This window comes from Anomaloglossus baeobatrachus, chromosome 5 (assembly GCF_048569485.1).
Source record: "Anomaloglossus baeobatrachus isolate aAnoBae1 chromosome 5, aAnoBae1.hap1, whole genome shotgun sequence".
Lineage (NCBI taxonomy): Eukaryota > Metazoa > Chordata > Amphibia > Anura > Aromobatidae > Anomaloglossus > Anomaloglossus baeobatrachus.
Window position 1 is genome coordinate 248,750,475 of NC_134357.1, and position 21,393 is coordinate 248,771,867.

The 21,393-nt window shown below is 48.9% G+C and overlaps 1 protein-coding gene across 1 annotated transcript in view; it reads left to right on the top strand.

Annotated features, from left to right (window-relative positions):
* The window catches only part of LOC142309902 (uncharacterized), an 80,937-nt gene that overhangs the window by 21,160 nt on the left and 38,384 nt on the right, over positions 1–21,393 (top strand). Inside the window, exon 6 of the mRNA XM_075347362.1 lies at positions 20,677–20,800. Within this exon, the coding sequence (XP_075203477.1) occupies positions 20,677–20,800 (124 nt within the window). The remainder of the gene's footprint in view (positions 1–20,676; positions 20,801–21,393) is intronic.

Below are 21,393 nucleotides of genomic sequence, written 5' to 3' on the forward strand. Positions count from 1 at the left end.
TTCTCAGGGTTTTTCTGTTTTTTCGGGTACACATGTTGTTCATGTGGTATGGTTCAGTTCTCCGATGTTTCCTCGGATTGAATTGGTCTTTAAACCAGTTATTGGCTTTCCTCCTTCTTGCTTTGGCACTAAAACTGGTGAGCCAGTGATCCCACTGGGGGTGTATAGCCAGAAGGGGAGGGGCCTTACACTTTTAAGTGTAATACTTTGTGTGGCCTCCGGAGGCAATAGCTATACACCCAATTGTCTGGGTCTCCCAATTGGAGCTAGAAGAAAAGGAATTTACGGTAAGTAAACAAAATTCCCTTCTTCTACGGACTCTTTACAGTTTTTCCTCATTGTTTTAAAAACGTGCTCCACAAGACCGGGTGAGTTTATCTACCTGGGTACTGAACCCTGGCGTCACCAAAGCGCACACTGATATCTAACTTTCACAGATGTTAGTCCATGTTACTTGGGCCATCATTAAGAAGAGATCTCATGGCAGAGAAAGCTTACCGCCCTTCATCCACAGACCTTCCTCAGTCAGCCGGCTCCCTGCGTCTCGCACTCCACTCCTTATTGGTTCACTTGATCCTGTAGGGATTTAAGAACACAAGGAGTGACAGAAGTCACTGACGTGACCGGTGTCACCGAGGCATGGTCTTTATGCATGGTAAAGGACTCCTCAACTCTAGGCCCGTTCACTGCTTCTTAGTCCGCTGCACCTGTATGGGGATCTCCATCCGATTCCATCAGCACAGATCTAGACTTTCTTTTCGGCGTACCTAGCTTATTTGACAACAGGAAAGATCTACATCCTACATACATTTTGACTATCTTACCTACCTCTGCTCCACCCATCTAGAGAGGCACTTACGTCACTTCCTTCTGTACCGATAGGAGGGGAGGGAGTGGCCTAAATTTAGATTACCTCATGTTGTGTGAACTGTAGCATATCCAGTGCAGAATCGACCACCATCTTGTTCCATCTATAAAAACAAAGACTAAAAGAAATATAGATTAGATCATTCCTATAACAGACATATATTCCTACATTCATAATAATCCAATAAACATGACATAACTGTTGCAAAAAAAAGGCCAGCTTTAAAGCCTGCTTTAAAGCCTATCCAATATATCTGCTGCTGGAAAAATGCAATAGATATCTACTTCCTCCCTTTTTATATACTACTTTGGCAAAATATATAGATCTATAACAGTAAACAATAAGATTAACCAACAAATAAATATAACTTATACTCTACTGGGAAATTTTGAAACCTTACAACAGGGTTCATAGATATTCTATATCTACAAAAAAAAAGGAAAACAATCAATATTGGCAGTTTGTATGCAAAAATAATAAAAAACAAAAACGTAACCATAAAAACGAAAACCTAATTTGTATATTTTAAAAATATACTTTTCCCTGCAAAATTAATTTAATTATTTAAATAGCAGCAGAATACTATTGATAATCTCCTATGAAATTTTGAACTCTAAAGATTAAACAAAATCCACTCCACCAGCCGGAAAAAGCACTGGTCAGTACATAAGACAGAAACAGCTTTGTAAATCTGCTGAAGCTACCTTTTTCCTTTTTTTTTTTTTTTTTTTTTTTTTTTTTACTTTTCTCTACTTCCTTATTTTTTTTATTTTTTTTTCTGCTCTCTACAACTTGTGACTAGCAGCAGCTTACTGATAATACTCCCACACATCCCTGCACTGACTTATGCCCCCCCTGACTCCTTCAGGATGCGCGATGTTAGAACAGCTGGTGGGAAAAACAGATACCAGAAAAAAAAACATGGGCAGAACTTCCACTATAGAAATATATAAAATATATGTCTGTACCGTGTCAGCCAGCAGAAACAAAAGTACTACAGAAACATATATTTTAGAAACCTTAAGATTTATGGAGTGGAATAAAAAACATCATTAAAGCGGGTAGCTTGGGATTGGAAATCACTGCAACAAAAACAAGCAGTCCGGGGCTCCCCCCTGTGTCACTAGGGAAAGTTGGGGCAGACTCCTCGGTGCAGCCGGACTGTGGGCAGTATCTTGGAAAATCTCCTAAAACTGATTTAAAGGGATACTGTGATACTCTGGGAAAAGCCACACCTGGCTTCAGGTAGATCATTACTGAATCTACAGGGAACACCTTTATTATAAATTTATGTGTTGCAAGTTTTGGTTACGGTTTTGAGGGTACCTGGCCAAACACTGAGATTTGGGGGCGTGACATTTTCTTTGATAGTGACTAAACTGACCACAACGCCAACAATTCTGTTGCTGGCTCTGCTGGTTTTGTTGATTGGGAGCTACGTATACGGGGTTTGGACTTTGTTGGGGCATGGGCTGTGGCGGGGGCTGCACCGGCACATTTGTATATACCAATTGATCTTGAGCCCATCTTTTTAAAGCAACACAATACTGTTGTCCACTTTGGAAAATGGTGTCATCAGTGCCTGGGGGCATTGTGAGATGGGGCTCCATTAAGGGCCAAAAACTGTCTCCTGCTTTTACTTTGGTGAGATTAACAAGGTCCTTCCGTGCAGCTGAGTATAACTGATGGACCTGTAGCATCTTCCTATAAAATCGCATAGGGTTAATGCTGGGATCTGGCAGGCAGGGGATTAATGCCGCTGACTGGGTGGGGTTGAAAGGGACATATTTAAATGAGGGCTGTTCCTCGTCAGGTTCGGGGTAAGGCTCACTATGTGTCCTAAGGAAAAAAGGGGGATCCAAGGGGAGGGAATTGATAATTGGGGAGTGTGACGGCAGACTGGCCGGTGAGGGGAGAGACGGCATTACAGATATGGGAGGGAAAAGGGGTATGGGTGTGGAAAGGGTTAAGGGATGCTGTCTAGTGACTGCAGCACCTGTGAATATCTCCGGGACGGGGGAATAGAATGGGGATCAGGTTGTGAGGCAGCAACAAAACAACCTATCGGAGGACCCTCAGATCTGTCCTCAGACTCGGGTAACATATAGTAAAACACAACATCTCCTCGCTCATCTTCATCTTCAACCTCAATATATCTTTCTGCTAGCAATGCCTGCGATATTCCGCCAAACAATTCTGCATCATTCAACAAATACTACTCTGGAAATCTCCGGTGCACGTTACACAGCTGAACTCTCCAGCACGTGCCCCTCCCTAAGGAATGCTTACTAAATCCACTGTGAATCCTCAACTTTCTTAAACTTATCTTCTCCGTTCTAAACATTTTTGCTATCTTGGTGGTGTCTGGATTACACTAATATGACTATGCGGTGTAAGCGTTAAAGCCCGGCCGGAACTTAAGGCTACACCTCTATACTAGCTGGCAACTCCTCAGCTATATCTATCTCAAACCTGGTCACAGATCTTTCTAAAAATTAGCCCACTGATCTTTCAAAAAATTGATCACAGATCTCGCAAAAAATTAGAGCACTGATCTTCCAGAGCTTGATCAAAAACTAGCCCAAAACTTTAGTCACAAAATCTTCCCAAAAAAATGGGTCACTGGTCTTCCAAAGATTGGTCAAAAACTAGCCCAAAACTTTAGTCACAAAATCTTCCCAAAAAAATGGGTCACTGATCTTCCAAAGATTGGTCAAAAACTAGCCCAAAACTTTAGTCACAAAATCTTCCCAAAAAAATGGGTCACTGATCTTCCAAAGATTGGTCAAAAACTATTGTAATAAGGGTCCCGTGTCACGGAGGAGGGGTACAAAATGTATTCCCTCCGGACTTGGTCAGCTGTACCAATATTTAAACGTCCTAACTCGCTATCTTCGGTCACGGGAACCCCCCCACGTCTTTAATTACAGACCGGGTCAGTCTAACTAGCTAGATCCAGCCACCACCATCTTTCCTGCCCTAACAACCGTCCTCTGGATCCCTTGTGACACTCGATCCACACCTCAGGGCTGGGATCGTGCTCTGAGCTCCAGCGGGCACTACCCCTGAGTCACAATCAGGTACCTTTTAACACCGATATGGACACACAGCCCGTCACTCCCTCCTCTCCAAAACCAACCACAACGGTAGTGAATACACAGTATATAACACTTACCCGTGGGGTCGGAGGTGATCAGCCTGTTTGGAGGAGAGGGAGATCTCAGTCCGCGACGTCCAAACCATCGGTATCTCCAGGTCGGTAATGCGTCCTTGAAGGAGCCCCACGTTGGGCGCCAAACTGTCAAGGGAGGAATTTTGGGTCAAGACTGCTAATGGAGTCTTCGTTTAGGATCCAGAGACGGTGCCCCATTAATGCTGTATACCAGTGCCGATATATATATATCCATGTATATAAGACAAAGAACACAGACATGCTCTCTTTTCAGCCAGCATCACCCACTGAGCTCGTATATTACGATAGATCCAATTATACAGTAAGTAAGCATAAATAACCTTGAAACTAACGAAGGAGTGTGTTCACTCCCCAATTTCTCTCATCCCTCCTGCCCTCCCGTACATTCCTTTTGTGTGAACATTACTGATAAGAGTTTATAGCTTCACATTCTGGTTTCATCATCTTTAGTTAACTCCTTCATAATTATACAACTTTGAATTATACTATAGGTCTGTGCAATTGCTACACAGACAGACAGATAATTTTGCATCTACATCTACATTTTGATTTAGTTATATACACAGATATTCTTATTACGTTTGAACAAACAAGCTATAGCTCAGTGCCACCTCCACAACCTCAGCTGTGTAGCCGTGATCAACAGAAATGAATTAGCGATCAGACTGCTGATCCTTATAGTCCCTTAAGGGGACTAGTAAAATTTTAAAAAAATAGTTTTAAAAAATAAAAAAAAAAATAGAAAAACCAAAAAGTTCAAATCGCCCCCCTTTTACCCCATTGGAGATTAAAGGGTTAAAAAAATACACACATTTGGTATCGCTGCTTTCAGAAATGCCCGATCAAAATATAAAATCATTTAATCTGATCGATAAACGGCAAAAAAAATTCCAAATGCCAAAATTACGTTTTATTGGTCATCGCAAACTTTGCACAAAATACAATGAGGCGATCAAAACATAGCATCTGCGCAAAAATGGTACCATCAAAACGACAGCTTGAGACGCAAAAAATAAGGTGTCACTGAACCATAGATCCTGAAAAATGAGAACGCTACCGGTCATGGAAAATGGCGCAAAATGTTTGCCACTTATTTGGGACAAACGTCTGAATTTTTTTTTTTTTTTACCCCGTAAACCTGTACTTGGTGTCTATGAACCGACTTCAGGCATCACAGCGACACATCAGTTTTACCATATAGTGAACACAGTGAATAAAATATCTCAAAAACTATTGTGCTATCGCACTTTTTTTGCAATTCTTCCGCACTTGGAATTTTTTTTGCTGTTTCCCAGTACACTATATGGTAAAACTCATGGTTTCATTTAAAAGTACAACTCGGCGTGCCAAAAACAAGTCCTTTATATGGCAAGATTGGCGGAAAATAAAAAAGCTACGGCTCTCGGAATAAGGGAAGCGAAAACAAACAAACTGAAAATCGGCTGGGGGTGAAGGGGTTAAAAGGTGAGATCTGGGTTGGAAATGTACAGTCGTGCTCAAAAGTTTACATACCCCGGGAGATTTTTTGCTTTCTTGGCCTTTTTTTTTCAGAGAATATGAATGATAACACAAAATCTTTCTTCATCGTTCCTTATGGGAGACCCAGACCATGGGTGTATAGCTTCTGCCTCTGGAGGACACACAAAGCACTACACTAAAAGTGTAGCTCCTCCCTCCGAGCATATACACCTCCCGGATGACAAATCCACCCAGTTCAATGCTTTGTGTTCAGGAGGTCACACACACTCATGCATCCTCTGAATTTTGATTTTTGATTTCAAAGATTTGGAAGAAAAGCGGGTACAATCTGGACTCCCGGCATGTCCCTTCTCACCCCACTGTGTCGGCGGTGCTGTTAAGGTTGACTTTACAAGGCTGGAGCCTTCACATGCCGCGCTCCTTCACCATCCCCTGAGGCTCTGGCTTGAAGTGGGAGCCATCACGGTTCTCACTGCTTTGCAGGAGACCGGTCTCCATCCGCAGCCCTTTCAGGATCCTGCCGGACGGAGCGCTCATCCCCCAGGGACCTGGCACCTGCGTCTCACAAGCTAAGTACTGAGACGTTATTACCACAGAAAGTGGTCTTTCCAGGGGTCCCTTGTACTTTATATATTGGGGAGAGTGTGTTATATGACTGTGTTAACATTTTCGGCCGGTTCTCCAGTTTTCACTGGTGCCTGCACGCTGGCCGCATGGAAAAATCTAGGCCCCGGCTTCAGTTGCGGCCTACTTTCGGTTTCACTGCCCCTGCATGTCAGTCATGCAGAGGGACAGTGCGGCTCCGCCCAGCGGCTGTTCAGCACAGGGAACGGACACTCCTCACTGAGGAAAGATTCCCTCCCCTGTATGCCTCATTTGCCCTCCGGATCCCGCTCTCAGTAGGCCCCGCCCCCTCTCCTCGCTCCGGCGCCATTTTATCAGCGTTCTCAATGTCTGCATAACCACATTGTGACAAATGGGGGCCTGGGCTGGGGGATCTGGAGGGCACAGAGATGTCTCTATGTTAAACGGTCTGGCAAGCCACAACCTCCGGTTGTGGACCTGCTTATATACACTGTTTATATACTCTGCTGGGGGTCATTCTGGACAGAGCCCCCACTTCTGCAGCATGTCTCACATCAGAGCAAGGCTGCAAGGCTGTTCTTAATATGCACTGCATGTAGACACGTACTGCCTGTACCGAGCACATAACCACATTGTGATGCTTGCTCTAACATAGTGGTCCCTCTGCCTGGAAGCTCATCAGTGGTCCCCCCAGCTGCTCCGGCTCCGGTGGCTGAACCCCCGGTTTGGGTAGAATCCCTCTCTCCAGGGGACAGCTGTCCCGGACACTGCTGAGCATGCATCAGCCCCCTTCTCAGGGCGCTTCTGCTGCTACGGCTCGCTCAGCAAAGCTCACAGATGGATTGTTCATCTGGTCCTAGACCCCGTCCTCCTAAAATGGAGACGCAGGGTCCCCTTTCCTTCCTCGTCCCGCAGCTCTGATTTACGAGCTGACTCGCAAGACGAGGAGGATGCCTTTACTAGGGGCTCGGACGCTACTTCATGTACCCCATTGATCTGTCCAAAGGTGACGCAGATGCTAATGATTTGATTGCATCCATTATATTTGTACTGGACCTCAATCCGCCTGTATCAGGGGAGCATCCCTCTCTGGCAGAAAGGCATCAGTATACCTTAAGAGAACAAGGAGTGTGTTCCTTAACCACTCCAGTTTTTCAGGCCACTGTGACCAAGCCCAGAGCCTGTCCTGACAGACGCTTCCCAAAGCGTGGTTCTGATGACTGTTTCCCCCTTCCACCAGAGGTGGTCAAGGAGTGGGCTTATTCACCAAGGGTGGACCCTCCGGTGTCTAGACTTTCAGCCCGGACAGTTGTATCAGTGATTGACGGCACCTCTCTAAGGATCCCACTGTCCGCCAGGTTGACCTTCTGGCCAAATCTATATATGAGGCGGCAGGGGCCTCGTTCTCCCCATCTTTTGCAGCAGTGCAGGCTCTCAAAGCCATCTCTGCTTCTCTGGAGGAGATGCATTCCCTCACAGGGACTTTATGCCCGAAATGGTTTCCTTAACTTCCAGGCTCCAGTCTTTTCATCCTATGCCATGTCTGCCATGCTGGAGACTGTCACCGCACTGCGGTGGCCTCGGCTACTTCCCTCGCTATCCGCAGGCTCCTGTGGCTTCGAGAGTGGAAGGCAGATGCTTCTTAAGAAGTTCCTTGCTGGGCTCCCTTTTGCTGGGACCAGTCTATTCGGTGAACAACTGGATGAAATTATTAAGGAAGTTTTTGGCAGGAAGAGTACTTCCATGTCACAAACCCAGGAAACCTGTCCAGGGCAGGAACCAGTCGAGGTTTCGTTCCTTTCGTTCCTCTAACTGGTCGTCCTCTAAGCCCTCGGCCTCGTCCACTAACTCAGCCAAGGTCCGTAAACCAACTGGCGCATGAAGCCGCGTCCTCAGAAGTCCGCAGGAGCTGCTGCCACCAAGGCAGCCTCCTCTTGATTATCTGGCCGCGCCAGCAACGTCCTTGGTCGGTGCCAGGCTCTCCCACTTGGGCGACGTGTGGTTTCAACACGTCTTCGATCAGTGGGTGTGGGTTACCATCTCCCACGGCTACAGAATAGAATTCTATCCAGCCCGCCAAACAGATTTTTTCTGTCAACTCCCCCCTGCTCCAAGGCCGCCGCCTTCTCACAGGCCGTGGCATTCCTGCAGGCCAGTGGAGTAATTGTACCAGTTCCCGACTGGGAACGGTTCTGAGATTTCTACTCAAATCTCTTCCTAGTCCCCGAAAAGGACAGTGCCTTCCGACCTGGATCTCAAGCTTCTCAACAAGCATGTTCAGGTGCGGCATTTTTGCATGGAATCTCTGCGATCAGTCAATGACCCAAGGAGATTTCTTAGCATCCATCGACATCAGAGATGTCTATCCGCATGTGCCAATCGCAGTTTCACACCAGCGTTGGCTACGTTTTGTAATCGGAGAGGAACATTTCCAATTCGTGGCTCTCCCCTTCGGGTTAGCCACGGCCCCTCGTGTATTCACCAAGGTCATGGCAGCAGTGGCTGCGGTTCTGCACCTCCAGGGGTTGGCAGGGATTCCTTACCTGGACGACCTTCTAGTCAAGGCTTCATCCAGTGCAGACTGTCAGCGGAGTGTCTCGCTCACGCTCGCCACGCTTGCAAGTCCACTCTGACCTCGACCCAGGAACTTACGTACCTAGGGATGCAATTCAAGACTCTGCTGGCACTTGTGAAGCTGCCCTTAGTCACACAGCAGTCCCTTCATCTGGCGGTTCGCTCTCTGCTGAGGCTCCGCCGTCATTCCATCAGGCACCTCATGCAGGTGCTGGGTCAGATGGTGGCGTCAATGGAAGCGGTTCCCTTTGCCAGTTCCATCTGCGTCCCCTGCAGCTGGACATTCTCCGCTGTTGGGACAAGCGGACCTCTTCCTTGCACAGGCTGGTGGCTCTGTCGCCACAGTCCAGGAGCTCTCTTTAGTGGTGGCTTCGGCCCCTCTCTCTGTCCCAGGGACGCTCCTTTCTGGCCCCGTCCTGGGTGATTCTCACCACGGATGCCAGTCTATCCGGCTGGGGAGCAGTGTTTCTCCACCACCGAGCACAGGGCACTTGGACTCCGTCCGAATCAGCCCTCTCGATCAATGTGCTGGAAATCAGAGCTGTGCTCCTAGCTCTCGTAGCTTTTCTCCACCTGTCGGCGGGCAAGCACATTCGAGTCCAGTCAGACAACGCGACAGCAGTTGCCTACATCAATCACCAGGGCGGGACTTGCAGCCGCCTAGCAATGTTGGAAGTTCAACGTATCCTTCAGTGGACGGAGGACTCCAAGTCCACCATATCCGCAGTCCACATCCCAGGCGTAGAAAACTGGGAGGCAGATTATCTAGCCGTCAAACCGTGGACAGCGGCGAGTGGGCCCTGCATCCGGCAGTGTTCCGGTCAATCTGTCGCAAGTGGGGCACTCCGGAAGTGGATCTAATGGCATCCCGGCAAGACAACAAGGTCCCGGTTTACGTGGCTCGCTCCCACGATCCTCAGGCCTTGGCGGCGGACGTGCTGGTTCAGGATTGGTCCCAGTTCCGTCTGGCCTACGTGTTTCCCCCTCTAGCTCTCTTGCCCAGAGTCCTGCGCAAGATCAGAATGGAGGGCCGTCGGGTCGTACTCATCGCCCCAGACTGGCCCAGGCGAGCTTGGTTCCCAGACCTGCTCCGTCTGTCCGTAGAGGTGCCGTGGCATCTCCCGGACCGCCCATACCTTCTCTCACAGGGTCCGTTTTCCGCCAGAATTCTGCGGCTCTCAGATTGACGGCGTGGCTCTTGAGCCCTGAATCCTTACGGCTTCAGGCATTCCTTCCGAGGTCATCTCCACTATGACTCAGGCTCGGAAGTATTCCTCGGCCAGGATTTACCACAGGACTTGGAGAATTTTCCTGTCCTGGTGTCGCTCTTCCGGCCATGCTCCTTGGCCGTTTTCCTTGCCGACCATCCTGTCCTTTCTACAGTCCAGCCTGCAGCTAGGACTGTCCCTCAATTCCCTCAAGGGACAGGTCTCGGCTCTGTCAGTGTTGTTCCAGCGGCGTATCGTCCGACTGGCCCAGGTGCGCACCTTCATGCAGGGCGCATCTCACATCATTCCGCCTTACCGGCGGCCTCTGGATCCCTGGGACCTTAATCTGGTCCTCACGGCCTTACAGAAACCCCCCTTTGAGCCTCTTAGGGAGCTTTCGTTGTTTCGTCTTTCACAGAAAGTGGTCTTTACGGTGGCCATAACTTCTCTCAGGAGAGTCTCTGATTTGACTGGGCTCTCTTCGGAGTCACCCTTTTTGGTTTTTTCACCAAGACAAGGTGGTTCTCCGTCCGACTCCGGGCTTTCTCCCTAAGGTGGTGTCTCCTTTCCACCTTATCCAGGACATTTCATTGTCTTCCCTTTGTTCGGCCCCTGTGCATCGCTTTGAGAAAGCGTTGCATGCTTTAGATTTGGTGCGGACGCTCTGGATCTATGTGTCACGCACCGCTGTTCTTAGGCGGTGCACCTCTCTTTTTGTGCTGACCACAGGTCAGCGCAAGGGTCTCTCGGCTTCTAAACCGACCCTAGCTCGTTGGATTAGGTCGGCCATATCCGATGCCTACCAATGTTCTCAGGTGCCTTCCCCGCCGGGGATTAAGGCGCACTCGACCAGAGCTGTCGGTGCCTCTTAGGTTTTCAGGCACCAGGCTACGCCTCAGCAGGTCTGTCAGGCTGCCACTTGGTCTAGTCTGCACACCTTTTCGAAGCACTACCAAGTGCATGCTCATGCTTCGGCAGATGCGAGCTTGGGCAGACGCATCCTTCGGGCGGCTGTCGCCCATTTGTGAAGTTAGGTTTTGCCTACTTCTCAGTTTCTGTTTATTTCCCACCCATGGACTGCTTTGAGACGTCCCATGGTCTGGGTCTCCCATAAGGGACGATGAAGAAAAAGAGAATTTTGTTTACTTACCGTAAATTCTTTTTCTTATAGTTCCGACATGGGAGACCCAGCACCCTCCCTGTTGCCTGTTGGCAGTTTTCTTGTTCCGTGTGTTTTTCACCGGCTGTTGTTGTAGACAGAGGTTCCGGTTATTCCGGGTTTTACTCTATCTCTACTTATGGGTGGATGTCCTCCTTCAGCTTTTGCACTAAACTGGGTGGATTTGTCATCCGGGGGGTGTATATGCTCGGAGGGAGGAGCTACACTTTTAGTGTAGTGCTTTGTGTGTCCTCCGGAGGCAGAAGCTATACACCCATGGTCTGGGTCTCCCATGTCGGAACTATAAGAAAAAGAATTTACGGTAAGTAAACAAAATTCTCTTTTTTTTCCCACTCATGGTTAGTGGTTGGGTGAAGCCATGTATTATCAAACTACTGGGTTTTCTCTTTTTAAATCATAATGACAACCAAAAACATCCAAATGACCCTGATCAAATGTTTACTTACCCCAGTTCTTAATACTGTGTATTTCCCCCTCTAACATCAATGACAGCTTGCAGTCTTTTGTGGTAGTTGTGGATGAGGCTCTTTATTTCCTCGATGGTAAAGCCTCCCATTCTTCTTGGCAAAAAGCCAACTGCGCACTTGAGTTCTCCCCAGAGTGGCTCAATGATACTGGGGTCAGGAGACTGAGATGACCACTCCAGAACCTTCACTTTGTTCTGCTGTAGCCAATTACAGGTTGGCGTGGCCTTTTATTTTGGATCGTTGTCATGATGGAACGTCCAAGTACGTGCCATGCGCTGCTTCTGGAATGATGAGTGCAAATTTGCCTCCAGTATCTGCTGATAATGTGCTGCATTCATCTTTCCTTCAACTTTGACCAAGTTTCCTGTGCCTTTGTAGCTCACACATCCCCACATCATCAGCGATCCACCTCCGTGATTTACAGTAGGAATGGTGTTCCTTTCATAGGCCTTGTTGATGCCTCTACAAATGTTTCATTTATCGTTGTGGCCCAAAAGTAAAATTTTGGTCTCATCACTCCAAATTACCTTGTTCCAGAAGTTTGGAGGCTTGTATCTGTGCTGTTTGGCATATTGTAGGCGGGACACTTTTTTGACATTTGCGCAGTAATGGCTTTCTTCTGGTGACTCGACCATGCAGCCCATTTTTCTTCAAGTGCCTCCTTATTATGCATCACGAAACAGCCACTCCGCTAGTTTTCAGTGAGTCCTGTATTTCAGCTGATGTTTTTTGTGGGTTTTTCTTTGCATCTCGAACAATTTTCCTGGCAGTTGTGGTTGAAATTTTGATGGTCTACCTCATCTTGGTTTGGTTTTTACAGAACCCCTGATTTTCATTTGTTAATCATAGTTTGAACACTGATTGGCATTATCAATTCCTTGGATATCTTTTCTTTGTCGCTCCATTGGGAGACCCAGACAATTGGGTGTATAGCTTCTGCCTCCGGAGGCCACACAAAGTATTACACTTAAAAGTGTAAACCCTTCCCCTCTGCCTATACACCCCCCCGTGCATCACGGGCTCCTCAGTTTTTATTCTTTGTGTTGAAGGAGGCACACATGCACGCAAGCTCCACAATTTAGTCAGCAGCAGCTGCTGACTATATCGGATGGAAGAAAAGAGGGCCCATAACAGGGCCCCCAGCATGCTCCCTTCTCACCCCACTCTGGTCGGCGGTGCTGTTAAGGTTGAGGTACCCATTGCGGGTACAAAGGCTGGAGCCACATGCTGTTTTCCTTCCCCATCCCTTAGGGGCTCTGGGTGAAGTGGGATCCTAACCGGTCACCAGGCACTGGGACCGTGCTCCCTCCGCAGCCCCTGGGGGAATCTGCTGGACAGGAGACCGGGTATTGTCAGGGACAGGCCCTGCTCCTCTGAGGTACTCTGTGTCCCCTTGGGGACGGCGCATAGAGCGCCTGTGTAATGGACGCTGCAGCAGCTGCTGGGTGTGTTTGTGCGCCGGGACTACCGCGCTGACCGCGCTTGTTTGCCGGCCGCGCTTATAACTTTAGTCCCCGGCTTTTGCGGCCTAGTACCGCATACTCCCGCCCCCGGGCCTGCCAGTCAGGGGTAAGGGCGGGACGCTGCACTGGACGTCAGCGCTGAGGGCTGGAGCATACTTAGTATCCTCCTCCCCCCTCACTGAGCACCGTGGGGCACCAGATTCCCGCACTTTCTGAGGCACGCCCACGGCTCCCTCCTCCTCTCAGAACGCTGGCAGCCATTCCTATCAGCACTTCTGACGCTGGAGAACTTCAGAGACGAGCTCCACAGCTCTGGGAGGCCCAGGCAGGGAATCTGGTGGTCACACAACCGCTGAGGGCGGTCGGTAAGCCGCACCTGTTACTAGGTGCTGGCCCCCCTGGGTGCCGAAGTGTATATTTATATGCTTATATTGTATACATTTACTCTGTACGGCCGCACTATTGCTTTGGCGATATACCCTCTCTGATTGCTCTAAGAGGAGACAACAGCATGTCGTCCGCAAAAAGCAAGGGTGCCAAGGCACAGGCATACTTTGCAACCTGTACCTCATGTGCGGCTATGCTACCTGCAGGTTCCACCTACCCTCATTGTGTGCAATGCTCGGCCCCTGTGACACTCACTCAGCCGGAGCCTCTGCCACTGGTGGGACCCTCGGCCCAGGTGGAACCACCTGCTGCCACTGTCCAGGTGACAGGGACAGAGTTTGCAGTATTCGCTGACAAACTTTGAGTCTATGGATAAATGGTCTGCTAAGATACTAGAAGCTTTGCAGTCCAGACCTGTAACACAGCCCCCGGGCACTGTTGAATCATTGCCCTCAGACCCCCCTCGGTCGGCGCAGCAAAGTGCTCCTGGGGCGACTCATAGGTCCCACGGTGAGGACTCCGACACGGACCGCAGTCCCAGACCGGCTAAGCGGGCTCGCTGGGAGCTTCCCTCGACTTCATCACACTGTTCAGGGTCTCAGCATGAGGACTCTCTGGAGGATGAAGCGGAGGTGGCAGATCAGGGCTCTGATTCTGACGCCGCTCTCAACCTTGATACACCTGAAGGGGACGCCATAGTAAACGACCTTATAGCGTCCATCAATCAGGTGTTGGATCTTTCTCCTCCAGCTCCTCCGATTGAGGAGTCAGCTTCTCAGCAGGAGAAATTCCATTTTAGGTTTCCCAAACGTACACGGAGTGCGTTTCTTGATCACTCCGACTTCAGAGATACAGTCCAGAAACACTGAGCTTTTCCAGATAAGCGCTTTACTAAGCGCCTTAATGACACACGTTATCCCTTCCCCCCCCTGACGTAGTCAAGGGTTGGGCTCAGTGTCCCAAGGTGGATCCTCCAGTCTCTAGACTGGCGGCTAGATCCATAGTTGCAGTGGCAGATGGTGCATCACTCAAGGATGCCACTGACAGGCAGATAGAGCTCCTGATGAAATCCATCTATGAAGCTATCGGCGCGTCCTTTGCTCCGGCATTCGCAGCCGTATGGGCACTCCAAGCTATCTCAGCTTCTCAGTCTGAGATTAATGCAGTCACACGTGCCTCTACTCCGCAGGTTGTGTCCTTAACCTCTCAGGCGTCGGCGTTTGCGTCCTACGCCATGAATGCTGTCCTGGACTCTGCGAGCCGTACGGCGGTAGCATCCGCCAATTCGGTGGCAGTCCGCAGGGCCATGTGACTACGTGAATGGAAGGCAGACTCTGCTTCCAAAAAGTTCTTAACCGGTTTGCCATTTTCTGGCGACCGCCTGTTTGGCGAGCAATTGGATGAAATCATTAAACAATCCAAGGGAAAGGACTCGTCCTTACTCCAGTCCAAACCAAACAGACCTCAACAACGGAAGGTACAATCGAGGTTTCGGTCCTTTCGGCCCTCAGCCAGGTCTCAATTCTCCTCGTCCAACAGGCCACAGAAGGGTCAGAGGAACGCTGATTCATGGCGGTCTAAGTCACGTCCTAAAAAGACCGCCGGAGGAACCGCTCCCAAAGCGGCCTCCTCATGACTTTCGGCCTCCCCAAACCGCATCCTCGGTCGGTGGCAGGCTCTCCCGCTTTTGCGACGCCTGGTTGCCACATGTCCAAGACCGATGGGTGAGAGACATTCTGTCTCACGGTTACAGGATAGAGTTCCGCTCTCGTCCTCCGACTCGTTTCTTCAGAACATCTCCGCCCCCCGAGCGAGCCGATGCTCTTCTTCAGGCGGTGAGCACTCTGAAGGCAGAAGGAGTGGTGATCCCTATTCCCCTTCAGCAATGGGGTCACGGTTTTTACTCCAACTTGTTTGTGGTGCCAAAAAAGGACGGATCTTTCCGTCCCGTTCTGGACCTCAAACTGCTCAACAAACACGTGAAAACCAGGAGGTTCCGGATGGAATCTCTCCGCTCCGTCATCGCCTCGATGTCCCAAGAAGACTTCCTAGCATCAATCGACATCAGGGATGCTTATCTCCACGTGCCGATTGCACCAGAGCATCAGCGCTTCCTGCGTTTCGCCATCGGGGACGAACACCTTCAGTTCGTGGCACTGCCTTTCGGCCTGGCGACAGCCCCACGGGTCTTCACCAAGGTCATGGCAACAGTGGTAGCAGTCCTACACTCTCAGGGACACTCGGTGATCCCTTACTTAGACGATCTCCTTGTCAAGGCCCCCTCTCGGGTGGCATGCCAACACAGCCTGAACATTGCTCTGGAGACTCTCCAGAGATTCGGGTGGATCATCAATTTCCCAAAGTCAAAATTGACACCGACCCAATCGCTGACATATCTCGGGATGGAGTTTCATACTCTCTCAGCGATAGTGAAACTTCCGCTGGACAAACAGCGGTCACTACGGACAGGGGTGCAATCTCTCCTTCGAGCCCAGTCGCACCCCTTGAGGCGCCTCATGCACTTCATAGGGAAGATGGTGGCAGCAATGGAGGCAGTTCCATTTGCGCAGTTTCATCTGCGTCCACTTCAATGGGACATTCTCCGCAAATGGGACAGGAAGTCGACGTCCCTCGACAGGAACGTCTCCCTTTCTCGGGCAGCCAAGGCCTCCCTTCAGTGGTGGCTTCTTCCCACTTCTTTGTCGAAGGGGAAATCATTCCTGCCCCCATCCTGGGCTGTGGTCACGACGGACGCGAGTCTGTCAGGGTGGGGAGCGGTCTTCCTCCACCACAGGGCTCAGGGTACCTGGACTCAGCCAGAGTCCTCCCTTCAGATCAATGTTCTGTAGATAAGAGCAGTGTATCTAGCCCTAAAGGCGTTCCAGCCGTGGCTGGAAGGCAGGCAGATCCGAATTCAGTCGGACAACGCCACGGCGGTGGCATACATCAACCACCAAGGCGGCACACGCAGTCGGCAAGCCTTCCAGGAAGTTCGGCGGATTCTGCTGTGGGTGGAAGCCACAGCCTCCATCTCCGCAGTTCACATCCCGGGCGTAGAAAACTGGGAAGCAGACTTTCTCAGTCGCCAGGGCATGGACGCAGGGGAATGGTCTCTTCACCCGGACGTGTTTCAAGAGATCTGTTGCCGCTGGGGGAAGCCGGACGTCGACCTAATGGCGTCCCGACACAACAACAAGGTCCCGGCATTCATGGCACGGTCTCAAGATCACAGAGCTCTGGCGGCAGACGCATTAGTTCAGGATTGGTCGCAGTTTCGACTGCCTTATGTATTTCCTCCTCTGGCACTGCTGCCCAGAGTATTACGCAAGATCAGGTCCGACTGCCGCCGCGCCATCCTCATCGCCCCAGACTGGCCGAGGAGGTCGTGGTACCCGGATCTGTGGCATCTCACGGTGGGTCAACCGTGGGCACTACCAGACCGTCCAGACTTACTGTCTCAAGGGCCATTTTTCCATCTGAATTCTGCGGCCCTCAACCTGACTGTGTGGCCATTGAGTCCTGGATCCTAGCGTCTTCAGGGTTATCTCAAGAGGTCATTGCCACTATGAGACAGGCCAGGAAACCAACGTCCGCCAAGATCTACCACAGGACGTGGAGGATCTTCTTATCCTGGTGCTCTGATCAGGGTTTTACTCCCTGGCCATTTGCCTTGCCCACTTTTCTGTCCTTCCTTCAATCCGGAATGGAAAAGGGTTTGTCTCTCGGCTCTCTTAAGGGACAAGTCTCGGCGCTCTATGTTTTTTCAAAAGCGTCTAGCCAGGCTTCCGCAGGTACGCACGTTCCTGCAGGGGGTTTGCCACATAGTCCCTCCTTACAACCGTCCGCTAGAACCCTGGGATCTGAACAGGGTGCTAACGGCTCTTCAGAAACCACCTTTCGAGCCAATGAGAGATATTTCTCTTTCACGCCTTTCGCAGAAGGTGGTCTTCTTAGTGGCAGTCACATCTCTTCGGAGAGTGTCTGAGCTAGCTGCACTGTCATGCAAAGCCCCCTTCCTGGTGTTTCACCAGGACAAGGTGGTTCTGCGTCCGGTTCCGGAATTTCTCCCTAAGGTGGTATCCCCTTTTCATCTCAATCAGGATATCTCCTTACCTTCTTTTTGCCCTCATCCAGTTCACCAATGTGAAAAGGATTTGCACTTGTTAGATCTTGTGAGAGCACTTAGACTCTACATTTCTCGTACCTGCGCTGCTCGGATGCGCTCTTTGTCCTTGTCGCTGGCCAGCGTAAAGGGTCGCAGGCTTCCAAGTCAACCTTGGCTCGGTGGACCAAGGAACCAATTCTTGAAGCCTACCGTTCTTCTGGGCTTCCGGTTCCTTCAGGGCTGAAAGCCCATTCTACCAGAGCCGTGGGTGCGTCCTGGGCATTGCGGCACCAGGCTACGGCTCAGCAGGTGTGTCAGGCGGCTACTTGGTCGAGTCTGCACACTTTCACGAAACACTATCAGGTGCATACCTACGCTTCGGCAGATGCCAGCCTAGGTAGGCGAGTCCTTCAGGCGGCGGTTGCCCACCTGTAGGAAGGGGCCGTTTTACGGCTCTATTACCGAGGTATTCTTTTACCCACCCAGGGACTGCTTTTGGACGTCCCAATTGTCTGGGTCTCCCAATGGAGCGACAAAGAAGAAGGGAATTTTGTTTACTTACCGTAAATTCCTTTTCTTCTAGCTCCTATTGGGAGACCCAGCACCCGCCCCTGTTCCCTTCGGGCTGTTGTTCTTTTGTGTACACATGTTGTTCATGTTGAATTGTTCTGGGTTCATGGTTTTCAGTTCTCCGAACATCCTTCGGATTGAATTTACCTTAGACCAATTTATAAGTTTCCTCCTTCCTGCTTTTGCACCAAAACTGAGGAGCCCGTGATGCACGGGGGGGTGTATAGGCAGAGGGGAGGGGTTTACACTTTTAAGTGTAATACTTTGTGTGGCCTCCGGAGGCAGAAGCTATACACCCAATTGTCTGGGTCTCCCAATAGGAGCTAGAAGAAAAGGAATTTACGGTAAGTAAACAAAATTCCCTTCTTTGTATACCTTTCCTGTTTTATATAATTCAACTATCTTTTCCCGTAGATCCGTTGACAACACTTTTGCTTTCCTCATGACTCACAATGCAGAAACATCAGTGGCTGGATGAAAGATGCAAGAGTCTGTCTGGATCCCAGAAACTCACTCAGCTTTTATGCACACACACTGATTACAAGCAAACAGGTCACAGATGAGGATGTTACCTTTTATTAGCCATTCAAACCCATTTGTATCAACTTCTGTGCATGTTATCAGGCCAAAATCACCAGGGTATGAGAACTTTTGATCAGGGTCATTTGGATGCTTTTGGTTGTCATTATGCTTTAAAAGGAGAAAACACAGTAGTGACAATAAATGACGTCACCCAACCACTAACCATGAGTGGAAAAAAAGATTTTGTGTTATCATTCATATTCTCTGAAAAAAGGACAAGAAACAAAAAATCTGCCGGGGTATGTAAACTTTTGAGCACAACTGTATTTCTGATGCTGTTGATCATGAGGGGCTCTTATATTGTTATATACCTTAAGCTAATTTGTCAGTAAGGTCAACTTCCCCCCTCAAGCCACATATATCTGTTGCTGCATTCTCAAAAAATGAGCCTTTTCATTCATATCTAAATGCAGCATGAAGTGCTCTGGGCATGGCAGAACACTTAAGGAGCCTCTTCCTCTCCAGATTGATTCTGCGCTATGCACCAGACTCTATTTAGTGTGATTGATGGCTCACTGTCTGATTTCCTTGCCTGGTAACTGTCATCACACCAGCAGGTAATAAGGATGGTGCTGGCTGGGGAAACAACTTTGGCAGGCAGAGGCTTAAATGCTCTGTCACGCCCATAGCACTTAACAACATATTTGCATATGAGTTAAAACGATGATTTCTCAGGAATGCAGCAACAGATTAACGATATAAAGGTGTAAATTAATTACATTTAAAAGATTTGCATTCCCATATATGTGGGTTGTTGGGGATGACTGTCATTAAGATCATCCCCAACAACCCACATATATGGGAATGTTATGGTTGTTGGGGATGATCTTAATGACAGACTCCCTTTTAAAATAGAAAAGGAAGTGGAATCCACTGTCATAATTTTGTGGACATACGGCCCGTCATCTTTGATCGGCTGCTCAATGAGCATGTTCTCTATACTGTGTATATATAAATATTTCCTGCTGCTCTATTTTTTTCCATGACTCTAAACTGGGGTTTACAGTAGCCATAAGTGACTGTATAACATCCAACGATTGGCTACCTACAAGCATCAGTCGTTTAAAGGGAACCTGTCACCAGTTTTGGGGCCTATAAGCTGCGGCCACCACCACCGGGCTCTTATATACAGCATTCTAACATGCTGTATATAAGAGCTTAGGCCGCTATGTAGAATGTAAAAAACACTTTATAATACTTACCTAAACCAGTCGCTGCGGTGGATGTGGCTCAAATGGGTGTCATCGTCCTCTGGTGACGGCGCCTCCTCTTTCAGACATCTTCAACCTCCTTCTGAAGCCTGGGTGCATGACTAATCCTACGTCATCCACACTCGCCGGTCCTGCGCAGGCGCACTACAATACTTTGATCTGCCCTGCTCAGGACCTGAATGCCGGCGAGTGTGGATGACCTCGGTCGCATCATGCACCGCAGCTTCAGAAGGATGACACAGGCGGCGACAAAGATGGCCGAAAGAGGCGGCACCGGCACCAGAGGACGAAGACACCCATTTGAGCCACATCCACCAAGGCGACCAGTTTAGATGAGTATTATAAAGTGTTTTTTTATGTTCTACACAGCGGCCTGGGCTCTTATACACAGCATGTTAGAATGCTATATATAAGAGCTCACTGGTGGTGGCCGCGCAGCTTATAGGCCCCAAAACTGGTGACAGGTTCCCTTTTTAATAGTCTGTTTACACAGGCTGACCACACTTCTGTGAGACCTGAATGATCTAGGTGCACACAGACTGTGTTCTCGGCAGCATAGAAATATTGTGCTGCTGAAAACACTGATTTTCATACAAGTTAAAAAGTAATTTCACCTGACAAATGAGCGCTTTGCTCTTTTATCGGATGATCATCAGACCTTTTATATTGCCTGATTATCAGGAAACGTGTCAGCAGGACTCGTGCTGCCGAGAACAATGGCATCCAATGTGCACTAAATAATCTTTTACTCATCAACATGCTTTATTGAAGTAAAAGAGCTTACGTATTTTCTATTTTACCTAGAGTGACAGTCCAACAAGAACATCAGAAAGCCAAACTCTGGTTGTCAAACAAGAAGAGGCTTATCAGATGGTTGATCAAGAGATTGATGAAAAGGCGGTTCCGGAAAATACATCCAATAATACAGGTATTTCCATCCCAATTGTTTATGTTCATCACTTACAGTGAGAATAATAACCAAACAACTCAATGTACAAAAATACATTTCTGACCGTTCATAAAAGTTATTTATGACCAACATAGCCCCATCTTCTTTTCAATAACAGCAATAGTCTTTCCTACAGAATCAGTCAGTTTCTTAATCCGTTGACGATCATCTTTTTTGGGCAGCACCAACCTCAGCCCCCCAGACCCTGGTCAGAGAGGTGACTGTTTTCCTTCACTGTAAATCTCCCATTTAAGAAGGGCCCATAAGTTCTCTATGGGTTTTAGGTCAGGTGAGGAAGGGGTCGTGTTATTATTCTTTCATCGTTAAGGCCTTTACTGACGGGCAAGCAGTGACTTTGATGCATACGATGGAGCATTGCCCTGCATAAAAATTAGGGTTTTCTTGAAAGACGCAGACTTTTTCCTTGAAGAAAGTGTCGTCTAGAAACTGGCAGTAGCTTTGGGAGTCGATTTCATCTTCAACCCAGAAAAGTCCAACTAGCTGATGTTTAATAATACCAGCCCATAGCAGTATCCCACACTCCACTTTGCTGGCGACCGAGTGAAACTGGA